Source organism: Chelonia mydas, chromosome 1 (assembly GCF_015237465.2).
Source record: "Chelonia mydas isolate rCheMyd1 chromosome 1, rCheMyd1.pri.v2, whole genome shotgun sequence".
Taxonomy (NCBI): Eukaryota; Metazoa; Chordata; order Testudines; family Cheloniidae; genus Chelonia; species Chelonia mydas.
In genome coordinates, this window is record NC_057849.1 from 134,458,651 (window position 1) to 134,480,728 (window position 22,078).

At 42.4% G+C, this 22,078-nt stretch overlaps 1 protein-coding gene across 1 annotated transcript in view; it reads right to left on the reverse strand.

The window, feature by feature from the left end:
• PIR (pirin) overlaps positions 1 to 22,075 on the reverse strand; it is a 62,202-nt gene extending 40,127 nt beyond the window's left edge. Inside the window, 4 exon segments of the mRNA XM_007070527.1 lie at positions 20,270 to 20,476; positions 20,969 to 21,018; positions 21,262 to 21,295; positions 22,019 to 22,075. Of these exon segments, the coding sequence (XP_007070589.1) occupies positions 20,270 to 20,476; positions 20,969 to 21,018; positions 21,262 to 21,295; positions 22,019 to 22,075 (348 nt within the window).
• Positions 22,076 to 22,078: the final 3 nt, after the last annotated feature.

The following is a 22,078-nucleotide window of genomic DNA, read 5'->3' on the forward strand; positions in this document are numbered from 1 at the left end:
CCAGAGGCAACAGCAAGGAAAGTAACCAAAGCCCGGGCGGGGTGTCAAACAACCCATCAACAGCCATTGTCCAGCAAGGGAGCTACAATTCAATGACTCACCTACATGAGGCCACACCAGGGGGATTGCTCAACTTTGCCTGGAGACTCAGGAATGCCCCCCAGACATGCCTGGACTTGTGTTCTACAAGCACATGGACTGAGAGAATAAAACTGAACACAGGGGGCCCAGGCTTGGCTTTCTCCTGCCCCCACCTACACTGCAAGCAACCAAGACACTGAGAAGACAAGACTCCAACAGAGGAGATTGGCCCAGGTTTAAGGAACAATCCTGTATATTAAAGACTGCAATATCCAGTGGGGCGAGAAAACTAGTTAATCTAGTTGCTGCCCAGTCTAATAGGGTTGAGAGTTTAGACTGTGTGCTTATATTTCATTTCTTTTGGTAACTAACTCTGACTTTTTGCCTATCACTTAAATATCACTTAAAATCTACCTTTTATAGTCAATACATTTGTTTAATTGTTTATCTTTACCAGTGTGTTTGAATGAAGTGTGGGTCTGCTCAGGTTTGTCAAAGGCTGGTGTATGTTCACTTTCCATTGTTGAAATGGTAAATCAATCAATAAATTTTCACTGCCCATCTTGAGCAGTGAAAGACGGTATATTCCTGGGATACAGTGCTGGGAGCTGGGGGGCAGGGGGGGTAGGGAGAGGCGGGATTTGGCTCTGATGCCTTTCCCTGTGTGATTCATGAGTGGCTCTGGGAGCATTCATTCAATATAGCTGGGTGTGGGGCTCCACATGCTGTTGTGCTGAGTGATCACAGCACCTGGAGGGGCTTGCTGCTGGTCACTAGCAAGGCATTGTGAGAGACAGCCCAGGCTGGAAAGAGTTAAGGGAACACAGTGGTCCCAGAGTCCCAGGCTGCACTCCAGGGGGATCCTGTCACAAATGGTAACATTATTTACATATACAGGGCAACATACACAACTTGAAAAATATAATTAAATATTGCAAAATTATAAAAATGGCAACAAATGACCTTGCACCCAGAATAAAGCTTAAACCACTAACTCAGTTCAGATTTCTTCTTCATGTCACAGGAGAGCATCTGAAAGCCTCAAGCAAAACAGTGCTCTTACTGCTAGCCTCTATGGATATGTCTGCACAGCAATGAAGTACCCACAGCTGGACCAGGTCAGCTGATTAGGGCTTGCGGAGCTCGGGCTGCAGGGCCATAACATTGCTTTGTAGATGTTCAGGCTTGTGCTGGAGTACCCCCTAAGCAGATAGAAACTCAGTGCCTATGTCCAAGGCCCTGCACCCCCCTAGGGAGGGCCCTGGGTGGGAGGGTCCCAGAGCCTACACTCCAGCCCAAGCCCGAACAGCTACGCAATTTTTAGCCCTGCAGCCCAAGCCCTGCAAACCTGAGTCAGCTGACCTGGGCCAGATGTGGCCATGCCATGGGTCTTTTATTCCCATGCAGACATACCCTCTGACTCCCTCACACGAAGGACTTTAAGGATCTATGTTATTGGTCTCACATATTGTGGAAGTGACAGTTTCACTACAACCAGTGGGGCTAGTGGCAGTGAGACAGATGGGTTGACGTACAGCCTTTGTGAGACTGATAAGGCTGTTGCACGCAGATATAGACACCTCCCTACCTATCCACAGACGTGGCATGCTTTTAAGATGATAGTGGGGCCCAGACAGATGTGTACCTTATGACCCCCCTTATTTGTGATGTCATTTAAGCCTGTTGCACCACTGGCTCATCAGGAGCAGACGTATGTAGAAAGAAAGAAAGACTAAGATGATCATTCTTTTTATAAGGGAGAAAAAAATAAACACTACCATGTGGACCTGCTGAATTCTTGCCAGAGGGCATTCAATGTCAACAGTCTAGTATATTTTCTACTTAAAATAAACTTTAAATTCAAAATGATTAACCCTGATGACAGTGGCTACCACTTTTCGGTATTTTGTTGTGTTGGACACACCGGTCATTGAAATCAAATCATTCAACTCTACTACACGCTCGAGAGTGTAAACCCAGAAACTGAAACTATGCCTGGCAGCCAGCCTTCTATATCAGAATCTACTTTGGACAGACCTGCTCTTCTCTCTCCAAGGATGAGGTAATCTAATAAAAATGCACATCCTGCCCAGAAGAATTTCAAAAGCAGTATTTCCTATAATTTACTTCTGATTGTGCAAAATCCTTAATACTAATAATGAGATCATTGAACAAACAAGCTACCAGGAGTGAAATGTAAGTACCCACGTTACACTTACCATTTGTAAAGGGGTCCAAAGCCATACCAGATTTCACACTTTATTTGCAGGCTGGGCAACAGCTGTTTATCTTATATTGGTTCAAAGACTTCCATTGAGCACAGACCTGAGAGGACTGAGTGGGCATTTACCCTGTGTGCTTTTTTTTTTTTTTTAATGAAGTCTTTTGTCCATTGTCCCTATCTAGATAGCAAAAACCTCAGTGTGAATGTGGTGGCTCAACTGCAGGCCACTAACTCCTGTATAGGCCCCAATCCTGCATCGGGATCTGCTAGTGTGGACCCCTGCTTCCATGGGACATCATACTAATGCAGGGGGTCTGCTGTTGAAAATCCTGATACAAGATTGAGGGCCTTAATCTCTTACCCTCATTGAGTGATACTGGTCTGAGAAGCTGGTAGCTGAAATGGGACTGAAATATTTATATAAGAGGATAGAGTGTTCTGTTCTTCTCTCAAAAAAACACCAACACCTCCCCGCCCAGTCCCCCTTCCAACACACAGAAGGGAAAGAGATTATCAGCTATTTAACTAATGCAGTCACATCCCCATAGGTGGATCCTTGTGTCCAAGCAAGGAACCAGGGCTACACACAGGCACAAGGACCCACCTGCAAAGATCCGACTGCAGGATCAGGGCCTAACTGTGTCTTCCTGTCTGATTTGTGTCCATTTATTCTTGTATGTAAGGACTGTCCGGTTTGGCCAATGTACATGGCAGAGGGGCATTGCTGGCACATGATGGCATATATAACATTAGTAGATGTGCAGGTGAATGAGCCTCTGATGGTGTGGCTGATGTGGTTGGGTCCTCTGATGGTGTCACTAGAGTAGATATGGGGACAGAGTAGGCAACGAGGTTTGCTACAGGGATTGGTTCCTGGGTTAGTGTTTCTGTGGTGTGGTGTGTAGTTGCTGGTGAGTATTTGCTTCAGGTTGGGGGGCTGTCTGTAAGCAAGGACTGGCCTGTCTCCCAAGGTCTGGGAGAGTGAGGGATCGTTTTCCAGGATAGGTTGTAGATCGTTAATAATGTGCTGGAGAGGTTTTAGCTGGGGGCTGTACGTGATGGCCAGTGATGTTCTGTTATTTTCCTTTACAGAAGCAGCTTTGCCCCTCCTGGAATTGACACCTCCTCATCTATTGTTGGGAGTGGACTACATCCACCCTGATCGAATTGGCCCTGTCAACACTGGTTCCCACTTGTGAGGAAACTCCCTTCTCTTCATGTGTCAGTATATTTATGTCTGCATCTGTAATTTTCACTCCATGCATCTGAAGAAGTGGGGTTTTTACCCATGAAAGCTTATGCCCAAATAAATCTGTTAGTCTTTAAGGTGCCACTGGACTCCTTGTTGTTTTTGTGGATACAGACTAACACGGCTACCCCCTGATACTGGCTATCAGAATCAGTGCAATGTATCAGTGTTAGGGAATTACCTGTCAGTTTAATGATCAAGTAATAAATCTGAATTCAAAGCTTCCATTTAGTTCACACTCTACATATGGGGCATGTTTGCAATGATCTCATTGACCTTGAATTCAATTTGGATAACAGAGAGTGCCACATGCAGCTTTATAAACCAAGTCAGAACAACAGTGACCCACAAACACTAACATTCTCCCACACTGAAAAATTACCTCAATTTTCTTGGAAACAGACAGTTCCAACAGCACTGTCTGCATGTGCCAAGTTGCTGCAAGCTCCAAGACACATTCTGCAGACCAGGAGAATCCAGCAATGCTGACACAGAGCAATAATGTCTAGCTTTGGTTGGAGATACAACAAAAAAATAGTGGCAAAACAAGAGCCACACTACGCAGTAATGTACAGCTGTGGGGCATGCTCTGCTATTTTCTTTGCTGCCCCACTAGTATACATGACCCCCTGCTTATTTCATTTATTTCCTCCCTCCCCCCACCCCTGATCTCCAGCATAGCAGCTCCTGAGTGACAAACAGTCACAGGGATATACCACAGTCAGTCCTTTGTGAATGTGTGTGCGCATGGAGGAAGGTAAGGACTGGGTCAGGTGATGAATGCCATCCCAGGATATAGGAAATATGGGGTGACTATGCTGAAGGGATGGTGTAAGCCCATATTAAGTTTGCAAGGATTAGATTTTTACCAGTAAATGTCAGTAAACGTTGATTTAACTGTGCACACACACTGACAAAAAAAATATTTCCATTGATAAATAATCGAAGTTTACAGATAGGCAAAGTAAGAAAAATGCTGCTTGAGGACTTCTTAGAGTCAAAATCCAGTGATTTAGATTTTTGAATTCGGTTTATTACCTGAACTAGCAAATGAACAGTAAAAACAGCTATGAGCTGTTGATTTAAGGATATTTACTTTGTATGTGTTGACATGCGATGTTGACAATTTGTGTTTAAATGGTTCATAAAGCTTTAACCTTTTGAATCTCAACATCTACTATCATTAATAATGTCATCTCATAATTTCCTGCAACTGTGAAAATTTAAATTGATACAAATAAAATAAAAATGCTTAAATGCATAATTTTTCACAACTGTGAAAATTAAAATAGATAAAAATCTAAATAATGGTTAAAATAAACATCAATATCATCTATCAAAATTATAAAGGAAGAAAAGTAGAATTCTGCCAAGCTTATCCATATTGCATGTTTGTAGCCCAAGCTGAAAAAACGAACAACAGTTTAAGAACCTCCCACATGAATCTTAACAGGGATTCTGCATCTTAAAATATTGGGGAACTTATGTGGTCCGATCCATCTGTGGTATCCTGAGGTTGGTAGATCAAGCTAGTGCCTTTTGCTAGACAGAGGGTCAGGATGAAAGTTTCTGTCTCTTTTTGGTATTGCATGGATAGATTTGGTCTGACTACCTAGTACAGAACCCCAAGTGTTACAAAAAAAAAAATCGGTCAGACTCCCCAAAATCATGAGACTGGCCTAAAAATCACAAGGTGTAAAAATTAGTAAGATTTTTATTTTAAATTTCCCTTCTAGTTTCTGAACTACAATTTTTTAAGATTTTCTCTACAACCATTGAGGCTAGAAATTTCCTTTAAAAATAAATAAAAGCTGAGATTTTCACCTAATAATCTGACTCCAGGAGCTAGGGCCTTGAGCGAATGACCAACTATCACAACACTCACAAATAAAATTAAAGGAGCTGACAAATCTGACGTCATGTCGGAGGGATTTGGAGAAAACACTATTCTTCCCCTTAAAGGGCCTGCTTATTTTAAATGCGTATAATCGGGACATGCTCATAGATTCTAAGTCAGAAGCGACCATTATGATTATAACCTCTTCTATAACACAGGCCATAGAACGTTTCCAGAATTATTCCTAGAGAGTATCTTTTAGAAAACCATTCAACCTTGATTTAAAAATTCTCAGGAATGGAGAATCTACCACAACTTTTGGTAAATTGTTCCAATGGTTAATTACTCTCATCTTTAAAAATTGGCATCTTATTTCCAGACTGAATTTGTCTAGCTTCAACTTCCAGCCATTGGATCATGTTATATCTTTCTCTGCCAGACTGAAGAGCCCATTATTAAATCTTGAAACCTGATAGAAAATGACCTGTGAAAGAAGAGGAGATCAGGACTATTAATTCAGAGCCTCCCTCTCTTGTCCAATGTACAGAGTACTGAGGTAGGAACAAGAGCAATGGGCAAAAGGTGGAACTAAAACGTGCCTTCTCATAATGTCATGTATGCTTCAAAGGGATATAGAAATTGTCATATTGGATCAGACCAGTGGTTCATCTAGTTTAGTATCCAACTCAGACTTTAGTGACTTCAGTTATACTATTTCCCCGCCTTTTTGTAAACAGACAATTGCTTCATCTGGCAATGAAAACCATAAAATCCCAAGGGTATCTCATTATTTTGGCCATATTTGCAGTACTTCACACAGATGAAACCCATTTACATGAATGGCAGAAGGAAAATACCTATGTGAGACGTGGAGGCCTCAGCTGTGAATACTGTTTCTGCCATATTACTTAAGAGTGAGGTCTTGATTATATATACCTTATGTAAATCTACACCTTCCATCTTTATTTACTTATGCTCACTGTTTTCTCATGATTGCTTTTCGACATACATACGCGACTAGTGGTTGAAGGAAATGCAATAAATATCATTCTTGGATTACAGCAAAGCATTTCATACTGTGGGCTTGCCTACGTGGAGAGGTAATGTGCTCTATGGAAGAGGTAATGTGCTCTAAAGCACGCACATGTTGCACATTAATTGGTCTGTGTAGACCTTGCCGATGTGCACTAATGGTTCCTAGTATGCTTTAACGTATCTTTAGTTAGTACCTTTAGAGCATCAGCAGGTCTACATGGACCATTAATGCACAATACATTCATGCATTTTAGAAATCACATCCCCATAGAGTGCATTACCCCACTCTGTAGACGACCCGTGTGTCTTACAAAATCTTACAAAATTAATGTGAATTGGCTAGGATAGGAACACTGTCATGTGGTTTGAAAACCTGTCAACAGGAAAGGAAGGGTAAAAATGGCAACGGTACAGAGTTATGGAGAGATAGCTAATAGGTGGTGCAGGGATCAGTGCTAAATCTGTTTTTTTGTAATGTGTAAATTTATGATCTGGAAAAGTGAAGAAATAGTGTGTTTATGAAGTTTGCCGATGCTACTAATCTGTGAGGAGTTGCAAACAGCAGTCAGGACATAAAAATCATACAAAGGGATTTAGATCAGAAGGATGGGAAGAAACCTGGAGAAAACAACATCTTGATATTTGGTGTTTTTCTTAAAGCCCCAGCTCCTGGACTCATGTGATTATGAGAATCTCAGCATTCCTTATAAATCAGTCAACCAACCAACCAAAGCATCTAGCTCCTATATTTGTGGAGACAAGCTTGAAAACGTAATCCATGTGCACTCTAAAGGCTCAGAAGTCAGAAGGCAAATAAAAAGAGCCCCAAATGTATTATTTAATTTAAATCTCATGATTTTTAAGGCCTATTCATGATTTCTGAAACTAAGGGTTGGCAATATTTTTATTTAGTGTCTTAACTGGGTGCATGAACTAGGAGTAATGGAATGATATCATCAATAGGAAACACTGGCAAAATAATAGGAAATACTTCCTAACAGTGAGATGTCCTGAATAATCTTTTAAGGAAAGTGTGATGAGGTGCCCTGGCCTTAAGGGCCGGCAGGAGAATGCACTAAGTAGTGACCTGGCTGGAGGGCTAGCCCATGGAAAATGACAGATCGCTGTGGAACAAAAATGGCTAGAGGGGGTACTAAGCTGAAAAAACTTCTGCAATACCGTGCCTGAACACATGGTTCTTTACTGGCAAGGAGAAGTTCTGGAGCACTCAATAGTCTTTTCCATCTCTGACATTCTGCAACAGGATGCTGGCCATGTAAACACAGGCACAGCCAGTGTAGCCCTTTAAGGCAAGGAATTCTGAGGATTTAGTTCTGGGTCACAACTGTTCGTGCAAGCAAGGCAGGAAATGAAAGGCATGAATTGTTCTTTAGTCATGGAGAAACAGGGATGAGGCAAGAGCTGGTAGGAGACTCTTCAGAGAGTCTGGCAGAAGAGCAATAGCCAAGGGTACAGAGTAGGACATTACTGCAAGCCCAGCAGCTCATGCTAGCTGCCCAAGTCCAAGCCCGCCTGACCCCCTGGGTCTGAGGTCAGCCAGCTAGCCCAAGCCACCACCCAGGCAGCAACATCCATACTGCTTTTTCATGTGCTAGCTTGAGCAAAACTAGCAGGAGTCTATCAATCCACATTGGGAATCACACCTCCCTGCTGTCATGTAGACATACCCTGTTTGTACATCACCTAGCACAGCGGGGTCCTGGTCCATGACTAGGGCTCCTAGGTGCTATGGTAATACAAATAAATAATAAGTAACACGTTTGAAACATACACAGATAAATAAAAGAGATTCTGCCTTACACCTGAAGCTTCTGCCACGAGTAGTTAATCTATTAGATCAGATACTGAACAACGCAAGCCTCACTATCACTTTGTGCAAAACACAGCATAGCAGAGGTTTTCAACATAATTGTTATGAGGTGGAAGTTTAGCTAAGAGTCCATCATCTTATGGGGTATAAGCAATAAATTATCATAGAATCATAGGACTGGAAGGGACCTCGAGAGGTCACCTAGTCCAGTCCCCTGCTCTCATGGCAGGACTAAGTATTATCTAGACCATTCCTGACAGGTGTTTGTCTAACCTGCTCTTAAAAATCTCCAGTGAAGAAGATTCCACAACCTCCCTAGGCAATTTATTCCAGTGCTCAACCATCCTGACAGGAAGTTTTTCCTAATGTCCAACCTAAACCTCCCTTGCTGCAATTTAAGTCCATTGCTTCTTGTCCTCTCCTCAGAGGTTAAGACAAACAATTCTTCTCCCTCCTCCTTGTAACAATCTTTTATGTACTTGAAAACTGTTGTCATGTCTCCTCTCAGTCTTCTCTTCTCCAGACAAAACAAACCCAATTTTTTCAATCTTCCTTCATAGGTCATGTTTTTTAGACCTTTAATCATTTTTCTTGCTCTTCTCTGGACTTTCTCCAATTTGTCCACATCTTTCCTGAAATGTGGCACCCAGAACTGGACACAATACTTCAGCTGAAGCCTAATCAGTATGGAGTAGAGTAGAAGAATTACTTCTCATGTCTTACTTACAACACTGCTGCTAATACGTCCCAGAATGATGTTTGCTTTTTTTTCTCCAAGAGTGTTACACTGTTGACTTATATTTAGCTTGTGATCCACTATGACTCCCAGATCCCTTTCTGCAGTACTCCTTCCTAGGCAGTCATTTCCCATTTTGTATGTGTGCAACTGATTGTTCCTTCCCAAGTGGAGTACTTTGCATTTGTTCTTATTGAATTTCATCCTATTTACTTCAAACCATTTCTCCAGTTTGTCCAGATCATTTTGAATTATAATCCTATCCTCCAAAGTGCTAGCAACCCCTCCCAGTTTGGTATCATCTGCAAACTTTATAAATGTACTCTCTCTGCCATTATCTAAATCATTGAAGAAGATATTGAACAGAACTGATCCCTGCGGGACCCCACTCGTTATGCCCTTCCAGCATGACTGCAAACCACTGATAACTACTCTCTGGGAATGGTTTTCCAACCAATTTTGCACCCACCTTATAGTAGCTCCAGCTAGGTTGTATTTCCCTAGTTTGTTTATGAGACAGTCATGCAAGACAGTATCAAAAGCTTTACTACCACTTCCCCCCATCCACAAGGCTTGTTACCTGTCAAAGAAAACTATCAAGCTGGTTTGCCACAATTTGTTCTTGAAAAATCCATGCTGTTACTTATCACCTTATTATCGTCTAGATGTTTGGAAATTGATTGCTTAATTATTTGCTCCATAATCTTTCTGGGTACAGAAGTTAAGATGACTGGCCTGTAATTCCCTAGGTTGTCCTTATTTCCCTTTTTATAGATTGGCACTATATTTGCCCTTTTCCAGTCTTCTGGAATCTCTCCTGTCTTCCATGACTTTTCAAAGATAATCACTAATGGCTCAGATATCTCCTCAGTCAGCTCCTTGAGTATTCTAGGATGCATTTCATTAGGCCCTGGTGACTTGAAGACATCTAACTTGTCTAAGTAATTTTTAACTTGTCTTTTCCTATTTTACCCTCTGATCCTACCTCATTTTCACTGGCATTCACTATGTTAGACGTCCAATCACCACCAAACTTCTCGGTGAAAACCGAAACAAATAAGTCATTAAGCACCTCTGCCATTTCCACATTTTCTGTTATTATTTTCCCCCCCTCATTAAGTAATGGGCCTACCCTGTCCTTGGTCTTCCTCTTGCTTCTAATGTATTTGTAGTATGTTTTATTGTTACCCTTTATTTCTCTAGCTAGTGTGATCTCATTTTGTGCCTTGGCCTCTCTAATTTTGTCCCTACATACTTGTGTTATTTGTTTATATTCATCCTTTGTAATTTGACCTAGTTTCCACTTTTCGTAGGACTCTTTTTTGATTTTTAGATCATTGAAGATTTCCTGGTTAAGCTAGGGTGGTCTCTTGCCATACTTCCTATCTTTCCTATGCAGTAGGATAGTTTGCTCTTGTGGCCTTAATAATGTCTCTTTGAAAAACTGTCAACTGTCTTCAATTGTTTTTCCCCTTAGACTTGCTTCCCCTGGGATCTTACCTACCAACTCTCTGAGTTTGCTAAAGTCTGCCTTCTTGGAATCCATTGGCTGTTCTTCCTCCTACCATTCCTTAGAATCATGAACTCTATCTATCATTTCATGATCACTTTCACTCAAGCTGCCTTCCACTTTCAAATTCTTAACCAGTTCCTCCCTATTTGTCAAACTCAAATCTAGAACAGCCTCTCCTAGTAGCTTCTCCACCTCCACCAAACACTAATTCTCAGTGCGGGTGACATGAACTCTATTTTTTGTTCTACAGTTTTGCTCATCTGAACCTCTCCTTCAGAAAGAATGCCATATCCTAAGATGAAGACATCGCACAGTATGCTATATGGGTACGGACATCCAACATCCTGGCAGATGAAAGGAGACATGACAAAGTCGGTCCATCAGGGTGCTTAGCAATGGTATGGGAAAAGAGCCTGATGCACGAGCAACAAACCTTCGCATGGTGGCTATAGGTCCACTTGCCTGCATAGGCACCGACTCCATGGGTGCTCCAGAGCTCCAGGGTGCTCCACCGGCAGCCAAACTCCCCCCCACCTCTACCCCCACCTCCTCGTCCTCCCCTGAGTGCGCCGCATCCCCACTCCTCCCCCATCCCTCCCAGCGCTTGCTGCCGCCAAACAGCAGTAGCAAGCTCTGGGAGGGAGGGGGGAGGAGCAGGAACGTGGCACGCTCAGGGGAGGAGGCGGGGCCAGGGCGGGGATTTGGAGAAAGAGTCGAATAGGGGCAGGGAGGGGGTGGAGTTGGGGCAGGGACTTTGGGGAAGGGGTTGGAATGGGGACAGGAGGGGGCGGGGTGCAGTGGAGTCGGGGCAGGGCTGGGGGCAGAGGGGGGTCAAGCATCCACCAGCGCCATTAGAAGTCAGTGCCTATGCTTGCCTGATGAAAGTTGAAGCATACTCTGCTTCCTGGCTCACCTGCAAGCCTCAGCCTGGTCTGTCTGATGGCTCTCTGCAGTGACTGCACCAGTCTTAACCCAGCTTCTCCAATCTGAACAATTTTGGGAAGGATTTTCCCCAGCGGTCAGTGGGAATGCTGAATTTCTTGAGGCCTTGCTTCACCTTGTTGATGTATCGGAGCTTTAGCCTTCCTCTGCGTCGCGAGCAGTTCTTAAGTTAACTGTACAGCACAGCCTTCGGCAGACAATCTTGAGGCACGTGCTCGACATGCCCCAACCAGTGAAGCCTGCAAATGTCCAGCGTAGTTTACATAGACTGTAGGCCAGTTGTCTCAAGGATCTCATCATTGGTGATCCGTTTGTCCCAAGTAACTCCAAGGATTTTTCTAAGACAGCGGAGGTGGAAACTGTTGAATCTCCACTCCTGCTTGGAGTACATTACCCAGCTTTCACCAACATAAAGGAGGGTACTCAGGACACAAGCCTGATAAACAGCCACCTTTGTGTTCAGGTTTAGCAACTTGTTGCTCCAAATACATGAGGTAAGTTTGCCAAAGGTAATAGAAGCTTTGCTGATTCTAGCATCAAAAGTTCCCTATCAAGGATAAGTGAGCTGGTAAGAATTGAGCAGAGATAGCAGAAGTGATCCACATTGTCCAGAGCTTCATTAGGTGACTGCCTACAACATGCATATATTAATATGTACATAAGCTCAGAAGAAAAACAACATACTTTGAAAAGGAGTACTTGTGGCACCTTAGAGACTAACAAATTTATTTGAGCATAAGCTTTTGTGAGCTACAGCTCACTTCATCGGATGCATTCAGTGGAAAATACAGTGGGGAGATTTATATACATACAGAACATGAAACAATGGGTGTTACCATACACACTGTAACGAGAGTGATCACTTAAGGTGAGATATTACCAGCAGGAGAGCGGGAGGGGGGGACCTTTTGTAGTGATAATCAAGGTGGGCCATTTCCAGCAGTTGACAAGAATGTCTGAGGAACAGTGCGGGGTGGAATAAACATGGGGAAATAATTTTACTTTGTGTAATGACCCATCCACTTCCAGTCTCTATTCAAGCCTAAGTTAATTGTGTCCAGTTTGCAAATTAATTCCAATTCAGCAGTCTCTCATTGGAGTCTGTTTTTGAAGTTTTTTTGTCCAAGAATTGCAACTTTTAGGTCTGTAATCGAGTGACCAAAGAGATTGAAGTGCTCTCCAACTGGTTTTTGAATGTTATAATTCTTGATGTCTGATTTGTGTCCATTTATTCTTTTACGTAGAGACTGTCCAGTTTGACCAATGTACATGGCCGAGGGGCATTGCTGGCACATGATGGCATATATCACATTGGTAGATGCGCAGGTGAACGAGCCTCTGATAGTGTGGCTGATGTGATTAGGCCCTATGATGGTGTCCCCTGAATAGATGTGTGGACAGAGTTGGCAACGGGCTTTGTTGCAAGGATAGGTTCCTGGGTTAGTGGTTCTGTTGTGTGGTGTGTGGTTGCTGGTGAGTATTTGCTTCAGGTTAGGGGGCTGTCTGTAAGCAAGGACTGGCCTGTCTCCCAAGATCTGTGAGAGTGATGCGTCGTCCTTCAGTGAATGCATTCAATGAATGCATCAGATGAAGTGAGCTGTAGTTCACAAAAGCCTATGCTCAAATAAATTTGTTAGTCTCTAAGGTGCCACAAGTACTCCTTTTCTTTTTCAAATACAGACTAACACGGCTGCTACTCTGAAACCTAGCATACTTTGAGTCGTCCAAGGGAATTTTAGCTCATTTCAAATGGAGTATAGTGGAGACTGTCCCTTTGTTTCTATGTGCTGTGTACAAAGGAATTGTCATACTGGATCAGACCCAAAATCTACCTAGTCCAACACCCTGTCTCCAGCAATGGCCAGCAATAGGCACTTCAGAGGATAGTGTAAGAACCCCACATCAGAAAGATGTTGGATAACTGGCCTCCCACGTTAGGTCTTATCCTGATCTCTAATAGTTAGTGATTGGCTTCAGTTCTGTGGCATGAGGTTTAAATATCCTTTCCAAAATTTTTGTTAGCAATAAACATAACTCTGGATATTCTTGTTATCTCTATACAATTTCCAGTCCTGCTTTGAATCTTGTTATTTTTTGGCATCAACAACTTCCTGTGGCAATGAGTTCCACAGTCTAATTACACATTGCATAAAAAGTATTTCCCTTTGTCAGTTTGGAATTTATCACCTTCCAGTTTCACTGAACTTCCCCTTGTTCTTGTGTTCGGACAGGGAGAACAGAAGCATCTGATCTTCCTTTTCTACATCATTAAAAAAAGGAGTTTCCCCACTTTAATAGTTTCATATCTGCACAGCATGGAAGTCTTACAGAACAGATATCATTCTTATGGTCTATGTGTAAGAAGAGAGAGTTAGGGAGACACCCAAAATGAGTTGTGGATAGTTTCCAGTAGATTGTGCCCCCTACACAACAGATGCTACCTCTCCAGAGTGAGAAGAGAATATCTGTAGCTATACCTGAACAGATACTGTTATTACAAGGTACACGCCAATGTAGTTTATTTTATTATTTTTTGTGGATTTTGCGTTTTAATGTGATAGATTTCAGGTTCTCAGACTGATTTCCTAAATGCAGATTATCAAGGGATACTCCCTGCTGCTGGACTTGCTCCTGCATCAAAATACAGAGTTTTTGGCAGGCAAAAGTTAACACTCTGTCCAACATTCTGAGTGTAGCAATAGACCCAGTGACTGCAATTTATTGTCTTATTCACCATTCTTCTATTCCAATGACTATTTAAGAGATTGTTTTTAAGCATAGCACTGAATTTTGGCTGGAAGACAGTTGGCTATTTGGAAGTCTGAGACTGTCCCATTGATTTTTTACTCTTAAGGGACTTGGTGTTGTCGAAAGGTTTATTACTCCTTCAGATATTGTCAGTATAGATCCCTCACACTTAGGAGTATTAATGCGCTCAGCTCTGAAATTCAGAAACTTCTGCAAGGCAGTGGCTGCACACATGCCCCCATGCAGGACTTGCTGTTTTGGTGCAAGGTAATACCATACAAAGAGCATCAGCCCCAACCCTACCAGTTTCTTTTGGCCATAGCAACTGAAGGAATCAAAATCGTCAGGGCTTCTCTTCCTTCTCTCTTGCAGCAGCCTCTTCTCCCATCTTAACCATGAAGTTAGACTGAGAACTTTTAATTGGTGTGTTTTGTAAAAACTAAATAATATAGCAGTTTTCTGGTGTATTTGTTTAGTAACCATCCTATTGTGCAATCAGTCCATTCTACACCCTTTGTTTTAGTTGACAGGCTATTATTCCAGGAGGGCAGACCTCAAGTATGTGGGTTCTAAACACTATGGGTGGAAACAGCAGAAGGTGTTTTACAGAGGAGTATATGTGGATGGCCTGTGTTGCCTGAAATCCTGCTCCATCTGAGCAGTGTAGTCCCTTTTAGCTTCTCTATAGATAGAAGAGGCTCCACCAACTACCTAGCAGTGGCAAAAGAACACCTTGGACATCCAAGTGTCTATGTGTCCTCTACCTGGCTGAGCAGCTTCTAACGGCACAATCTCCACAAGATACCCAGTCAAACCATGAGTCAGAGAATAAGTGGTCTTTCTTTATAGCATAAGATAAATTCTTCCATTTGGAAGAAAACCAGCATCATTTCGGTACTGCATCTCTGACACAATATTATGCACAACGTTTGTAGACCAGTTCCATCTTCTGTTGCTCTGGTGGAGAGGTCCTACTGTAAATTCATATTTTTGGAGCACCAGGTACAAATGTGGAGCACCAGATGTGTGTTTATTCTCACTATTATCCATTATATTGATAATGATGCTGTAGTGAGTCAAATATTTTTATTTCGATGTAAGAGTATATTTGATCCCATCCTAGTAGGTGGGAATGTAATTTCCGGGTAACTATGGGCTGGTCTTCACTATGGGGAGATCGACGCTGCTGCAATCGATGCAGCAGAAACTGATTTAGCGGGTCTAGTAAAGACCTGCTAAATCAATGGCAGAGCGCTCTCCAGTCGACCCCAGGACTCCCGCTCCCCGAGAAGAGTAAGGGAAGTCAATCAGAGAGTGTCTCCTGTTGATGCAATGCAGTGAAGACACCGGGGTAAGCTGACCTAAATTACATTACTTTATTCATCTAGCTGGAGTAGCGTAACTCAGGTCGACTTACCTCCATTGTGAAGACAAGCCCTATGTCAAGGACTTGCACCCTGAATAAGCAAGAGCACAGGCAAGATCAACATTACTAAGATTTTGGACCAATTGAGCTGTGTGCATTCTGCAGCACTGTTTGTTTGGCAATTCTGAGTTACAAATGAAGTTGCAGCACTTCATGCTTGTAGTTGTAAGATCAAAGCTCATGGGGAACAGTTTGACTTGGAAGTATGGATATTCCTTGGGAGAGTATCTACTTCTTAAAATAAAGGGACCTGTGAAATAAATAAAATACTAGTTTGTAGAAAATATTGTAGAAGATGTTCACAATGAATGCCTTTCAGGGGACCCATAGTAGCAGGCTATCATCTGCAAAGCCACTCCCCAAAAGCCTATTTCCTTGTTCATTGATGTCCACTGAGAGAAGGCGACAGAAATTCCATACTCTATGCTACCATGTACATTCTCTATGTCTCAAGAGCAGCCTTAACAGAAATGGAGTACCTGCACCAAGCTATATTTGTGTAGCAGAAAAGTTAACTCATTCCTGCTCAACGTTCCACACAGGCATTGTGCCGATCACAAAAACAAACAAAAATGATGACAAGAAAAAACGCAACAAGATGATTATGCCTTACTGAGCGTTCCTGAAACTGTTTACTTTTTCCCCATTGTGACATTCTATACCTTGGAGGAGCATCCTGTAACCCCCATATTCCTCAGTTTTATATCATCGTGATCTTACATTTAAAGCATGCTGTGTAAGGTATCAGGGGAAAGGTTATGATCTGCTGAAAGTCATTTCTCTATCCATATATGTATATCTTTAATGCATATGAAGTTATGAGAATTGTGCTATATGGTTGTCACTAAAACATGCTGTACATTGGGGAATCAGCCAGATATTAGCTCCTCAGAGGCAACAGCAAAGAAAGTAACCAACACCTGAGCAGCGTGTCAAACAAACCATCAACAACCATTGTCCAAGAAGGGAGCTACAATTCAATGACTCACCTGCATGAGGCCACACCAGGAGAAATGCTCAACCTTGCCTGGAGACTCAGCAATACCCCCCAGACATGCCTGGATTTGTGCTCCCCAAGCACATGGGACTAAAAGTATAAAACAGAACACGGTGGCCACATGCTGGGCCTTTCTCCTTCCCCCACCTTTGCTGCAAGCAACAAAGACAAAGACAGGACTCCAACAGAGGAGACTGTCCCGTAAACCTGGGCCAAATCTGTATATTAAGGACCGCAATATCCAGTGGGGTGAGAAAAACTGCTTAATCTAGATGTTGCCCAGTCTAATAGGGTTGAGAGTTTAGATTGTGTGCTTATATTTTATTTTATTTTGGTAACTAACTCTGACTTTTTGCCTATCATCTAATATCACTTAAAATCTATCTTCTGTAGTCAATAAATTTGTTTTACTGCTTATGTTTACCAGTGGGTTTGTATGAAGTGTGTGGCAGATCTGCTCAGGTTTTGCAAAGGCTGGTGTATATCCACTTTTCAATGATGAAGTGGTGAACCAATTAATAAATGTACATGGCTTGTCTTGAAGAGTGCAAGTATATTCCTGGGGTACAGTGCTGGGAGCTGGTGTGGGGGGATTGCGCTGGTGCCTTTCTCTGTGTGATTCATGAATGGCTCTGGGAGCATTCATGCAATCTACTGAGTGTTGGGCTCCATATGCAGTTGTGCTGAGTGATAACAGCACCTGGAGGGGTTTGCTGCTCATCACTAGCAAGGCATTGAGAGAGATGGCTCAGGCTGGAGAGAGTTCAGGGGGCATAGCAGTCCCACGGTCCCAGGCTGCACTTTGGGGATCCTGTCACACCCATCTCTTCATTTAAATGTCTGCAGCTACAGATGGAACCAGTTACTTCACACTTCCTTAGTTAGGAAATGACCAGCCATACTTGCTCTTAGTAGGGGACTAGGAATCATTCTTTTAAAAGATGCAAGTATGGACTTGCTAGAGGAGTTGTCCAAGACAAACTATTCCTGTTGTGCATGTTGACTGTTCTCTTCCAACCCACCTCCCAGTATAAAATTATGTAGTGCCAAAATGTACTAGGTGATTTACAGTCCAGTAGGGTAAGACAACAAGTGTTCTGGACCCAAAAGGGTATAATCTGATGGCCAAATTCCACCCTGCTTACACCACCCATGCAGCCTCATTGAATTAAGGGTTGGATAATTAGGCAGGGGCATTCCTGTAGGGCCCTGACAGCAAGGATCAAAGACCAAACTTGATGCAGTAGAAAGGAGGGAGGTGGTACAAGGATTCAAGCAGGACTGATGTAATCACTCCAGCTCATGCGATTTCTTGGCAGTCCCATGTGAGGCCCAGATTTCAATGGGCATCAAGATTGAACTGCCCCTAGGTGTGGATGAAAAATATACAAGCATTCTGAAAGAGACAACTGTCTGCTGCCCTGCTTCTACAAGGTAACGGTCAGTTTAATGAGAGCAGTGGAATGTAGAGGCAAAATGGAGTGGTCAGGATTCACCTTGGAAAGGGAGGGGACGGGCTCACAAGCACTACGTGTAGGCAGTTGGCCCCAGCCTAGCCAGCTGTGTAGTTTGTTTTTTCTTTGTAACCTTGTCTGCAAATACAAAAGCTCAGTCTTCCTTTACAATGCACATTCCAGTAGATTACAAAGGCATGTCTTCTCTTAGTAACATTATGTATATGAGGACATTGGCTCAATTTTTTTCATATGCTGCTAGATTTATGTGCAATTTAACTAGCTTATAAAACGCCTAATAAAAAGATTGATTCAAATACCAAGATTATGAACCTTCATCGTTTGCCATGAAAATAACCAAGATTTAATTATATTAATTTTCCTGGTTTTAGTAAATATGAGTTCAAAGCAGAACTTGAAATGTGAAACAATAATATTTCATTGGTTACTTGGCGTCCATTCCACAACAAGTCTACTTGCAGCTGAAAGAAAAACACAGGGAATAGACACTTCATAATCACATAGACTTAACAAATAAGTTGAGTTTGATATTTCAAATTGCCCTAATAATATCTAGAAATTGCTCTGGTACCAATTCTTATCTGGTCACTGTTTGCAAAAACTTGCTTTTTCCAGTACAAATCTAAGCATTTTATAGCTTTCCTTCTGCTGCACGTAATTTCCATTAATAGGAATTACAAGTACACACTAAGATCTGTCAAAAGGAATTTACAGGTCTAAAGTCCCCAAATTCTCCTTTAACTGATCATTAACATGAAGCTTTACTTCATGCACAATAGTGATATCCATTGTTGTGAAGTGTCAGCAGGGAAAATGTTATGAATAGTTTCAGGGCTTGATTCTCCACTGCCATACCCCTTGTGCAGAATGGCTGTAAAATGCTACCATTTTGATTCAGAAATGTTACATGACCATACAAAGGGCAAGCCAATGGGGGAATCAGGTCCTAGTCAATATATATTCAGCCAACATTCAGTTAGTCAGCCAAAATTTTAAAAAGAAGGTTCAAATACAGCTGGACTCCAGTGAGTACAGAGACTATGGGAACTTGTTTTGCCTTTTGCAAAGGTGAGAGCAGAGATGGCTTGAAGCGTTATGATTTCCAAAGAGACACAGTCTGTTTGGGTGCTGGAAATGTGGGGCAGTGTGCCCAGAAGAGCCATTTGCTACGTGCTCCTCACAGTGCCGCCACCCAGGCACTCTGAGTGGTTCGGGTCATGGCCCCAAGCAGATATGCTCATTCTGGGCCTGATTCCCCAATGCCTTGCATAATCATTTGCATCTGTGCTAGTGAGTGTGAAATGCTGCTATTCTGATCTGATGCATTTCACACCCACTTTGCATAGATGTCAATGATTACACAAAGCGCAAGGCATGATAGAACGAGGCCCGCAGGGTCCACTATACTGTTGCCGGCACCACTAGCCAGCCTGCTCACCACACCACTTGTGCATCCCAACAAAAGGTGTTTGCCCCCAACATGGTTGAACACGGGACTAGAGAATTGAGATCCCTATGCCCTCCCCACACACTACTGCAGCTGAACAGTTAAGCACCTGCCTTTCCCAACTTGCTTTGATCCCAACAAGAGCAAACCGTGCTAACAGGATGGGTTGCTTCAGATGAACTGCCAGCCTGTTGCAGAAACATTATTTAGCTCTTCATATACGTTTAAGGGCCTGAACTTGCAACCCTTATATTGAATAGCCCTACTCATGCAAATGGTCCCATTGAATTAAAAGGGACTACGCATGTGAGTAAGGGCTGCAACAACATTTCTTGTTTTAGGGCGTGTTAACTGACAGTTAACTGCATCCCTCCAAAAGGCCAAGGAATCTTCTGCCTAGCACACAGACTTTGCTCTTTTTGAGTGGAGAACTGTGTCATATGCATGATTTATAGTACATTACTTAAGGGAATAACATGTAATGCAGCATTTTCTTACAAGAAACATATCTTACCAAACAGAAAAGACAAGATGGAACAATTACCATATAACTGCAACCTTCAAAGAATGTTTATAAAACTCACAGGATCTCTCCTTTCACAACAAAAGTGAGCTGACAAAACATTTGATGTTTAAACTTGTCAGCAAATATATGATAAATAGTTAAAGCTTCAAATGTAAATATTACTTGTACATAGTCACCAGTTGTACCAATGATCACAGTTTACCTTTACACCCAGTGCCTCTCCTGAAATGACGGACACAGTCACACCATTCTTGGAGGGTTTGGGGAAGTCTTTGTTTTTCAGTTCTTGGTATTGTGGTTCCACCATTTTCTCTGAACTTCTCAAATTGACCCAGAGTTGCAGAGCATGTGCTGGTTCTTCTGAGCAGAGCATCTCTGCATGAAGAATACCCCGCCCGGCTGTCATCTACTAGAAAGATGATATAGAAGGAACAGAATACACAACACAGACATTAAATTTTAGAAAATGGAGAAGAGAAAACACACTCGAATTTCATTAAATTGGACAAGTTAATATGCCTAAAGCTTTTGTCTGGTTAGAAGACAGATTAGATAAACAATAATCTTTCCTAACATTTAGTTTATCTATTGATTTCAAATGTTGAAGTGCTGCACTGAAATAATATAATTTATTGTTAATCTACTTTAGCAGAGATTTTAAATAGAAAAATATGAAGTTTCCCATGGTAATATGGCATGCTGGGAATTTATCTAACCATATGACAACAGAGTGCAATATAGTGGCTGAGTTGAAAAGCAGCCAGTTTCAATTTCTCTTATAACAGAAAGAGGGGTAGTGTTCCTCAGCCGTAGGTTCTTCACAAATTCAAATGAAAAGGCACAAGTAGTCATTGTTTAGGATTAAGATGTCAACGATTCCTTTCTGCCCACTTTCCCATACCTGTAAATCTCCTGGGTTCAATCTACCAGCATGTCCACAAAAATCTTCATAGAATCATAGAATAACAGAATTGGAAGGGACCTCTGGAGACCATCTAGTCCAACCCCCTGCCCAGAGCAGGACCAATCCCAACTAAATCATCCCAGCCAGGGCTTTGTCAAGCCTGACCTTAAAAACTTCTAAGGAAGGGGATTCCACCACCGCCCTAGGTAACACATTCCAGTGTTTCACCACCCTCCTAGTGAAAAAGTTTTTCCTAATATCCAACCTAAATCTCCCCCACTGCAACTTGAGGGCCATAGAGCCACCATCTAACAGGTAAGTTACCTTGGAAGAATGAGAGACAGATGAAAGTGTTATGCAAAAGCTCCCTTTTGTTTGTTTGTTTTGTTTTTAACAGATATAGAGCACTCATAAGAAAACAGGTGAGACAACAACAGAATTAGTCTATTCCACTGTAGCAGAAAACAGAAAGTTCTAGTAGCCCAGTAGTGACTCACATGGCCACACAATCTTTGATGTCAAAATTACCCATGTTGAAAAGGATTACAGTTTTAGGATCAGCACTACACCTTTTTGTTCTCAGCCTCTCACTCATTCCTCTTCTTCTTCCATTTCTCTTTATGGACCTTTCCCATCATCATGTTTTCCTTTTCTCCCTTTGTTTTTCTTTCAGCATTCCTCTTTTTGGTCTCAATTCCAACACAAAGGGAAACTGCAGAAGAAACTAATCAAGGCTCTATCTTCTGCATACCAGTGTTTTTGCTCTGATGGCATTAAGGAAAAAGTAAAACCAACTAAGTTTATCATCACTGCAGAGAAAGCACCCTGGAGTGGGGACACCCTAGGCCAGAGGTGGGCAAACTACGGCCCCTGGGCCACATCCGACCCGCAGGACCCTCCTCCCCTGAGCTCCTGGCCCAGGAGGCTAGCCTGTCAGGCCACATCTGTAGGTTTCTCCTTGGGGTATCATAGTTTCAACTCCCTTTAAAAACAATGAGAATGGGGCCCATCTCTATTAGAGACAGCCTCAAGTCTACATGCCAGGACCGTAGGAAAATGGCAGCCATCTTCCTTGGTTTCAGCCCCATTGGAGAAGATGGACATTTT